This window comes from Apteryx rowi, unplaced genomic scaffold (genome assembly GCF_003343035.1).
Source record: "Apteryx rowi isolate R43461 unplaced genomic scaffold, aptRow1 scaffold_1810, whole genome shotgun sequence".
NCBI classification, from domain to species: Eukaryota; Metazoa; Chordata; class Aves; order Apterygiformes; family Apterygidae; genus Apteryx; species Apteryx rowi.
Window position 1 is genome coordinate 9,004 of NW_020448098.1, and position 1,224 is coordinate 10,227.

The 1,224-nt window shown below is 67.1% G+C and overlaps 1 protein-coding gene across 1 annotated transcript in view; it reads left to right on the plus strand.

The window, feature by feature from the left end:
* Positions 1-1,224, plus strand: part of LOC112963983 (sodium/potassium-transporting ATPase subunit alpha-3-like) — a gene marked incomplete at both ends in the record, with an annotated part of 11,498 nt that overhangs the window by 5,903 nt on the left and 4,371 nt on the right. Inside the window, 2 exons of the mRNA XM_026061524.1 lie at positions 68-256; positions 910-1,184. Coding sequence (XP_025917309.1) covers positions 68-256; positions 910-1,184 — 464 coding nt within the window. The remainder of the gene's footprint in view (positions 1-67; positions 257-909; positions 1,185-1,224) is intronic.

Sequence of the window (1,224 nt, forward strand, 5' to 3'; positions counted from 1 at the left end):
CTCTGGAGGGTCCCTAGTGCATGGGAAGAGTCTGGGGGTCTCTGGAAGGTCCCTGGGGTGTGGACAGGGTTTGGGGGGGCCGTGGGGTCGCCCCACTCCTCACCGTGTCCCCCTCCCTCAGCGCGATGTGGCCGGGGACGCCTCGGAGTCGGCGCTGCTCAAGTGCATCGAGCTCTCGTCCGGCTCCGTCAAGGTCATGAGGGAGAGGAACAAGAAAGTGGCCGAGATCCCCTTTAACTCCACCAACAAGTACCAGGTACGGGGGGGAGCCCCCAAACCTGCAAGGTCCCCCCCAAAGTCCTCATGACCCCCCAAGACCCTCTGGGTCCCCCCAAGCCTGCAGGGTCCCCCAAGCCCTCATGGCCACCACAAGTCCCCCAAGCCCTTCTGGGTCCCCCCCCTACCTATAGGGTACCCCAAGACCTCATAGTTCTCCCCAAACCCTGGACCCTCTGGGTCTCCCCAAACCTGCAGGGTCCCCAAGACCCTCTGGGTCCCTCAAGCCCTTGCGGCCACCACAAGTCCCCCAAGACCCTCTGGGTCCCCCCGTATCTGTAGGGTACCCCAAGACCTCGTGGCTCCCCCCAAGACCCTCTGGGTCTTCCCAAACCTGCAGGGTCCCCCAAGACCCTSGACCCTCTGGGTCTCCCCACACCTGCAGGTCCCTCAGCACCCTGTGGTGGTCCCCAGCCCCGGTGTCCCTTCAGTGCCTACTGGGCCCCTCAGGCCCCCATGCCGGGGGGCCGGGTCCTGCCATGGTCCCAGCCTGTCACGCTAATCCCCTGCACCGCGCTGGCAGGACAGGATTCCCRGGGGGCACCGGCCTGGAAAATCCCGTGATGGAGATGGGACGGGGGGGGGGTGGATCGGGGCACCCTGGGCCTGACCCCCCCCCTGCTTTCCCCGCAGCTCTCCATCCACGAGACCGAGGACCCCAACGACAACCGGTACCTGCTGGTGATGAAGGGGGCCCCGGAGCGCATCCTGGACCGCTGCTCCACCATCCTGCTGCAGGGCAAGGAGCAGCCCCTGGACGAGGAGATGAAGGAGGCTTTCCAGAACGCCTACTTGGAGCTCGGCGGGCTGGGCGAGCGCGTCCTGGGTACGGGACAGGGGGTCCTGGGGGGGTCCCGGGGGTCCTGGGGGATCCCAAGAGGTCCTGGGTACAGGGCGAGGGTCCTGGGGGGGTCCCAGGGGTCCTGGGGGATCCCAAGAAGTCCTGGG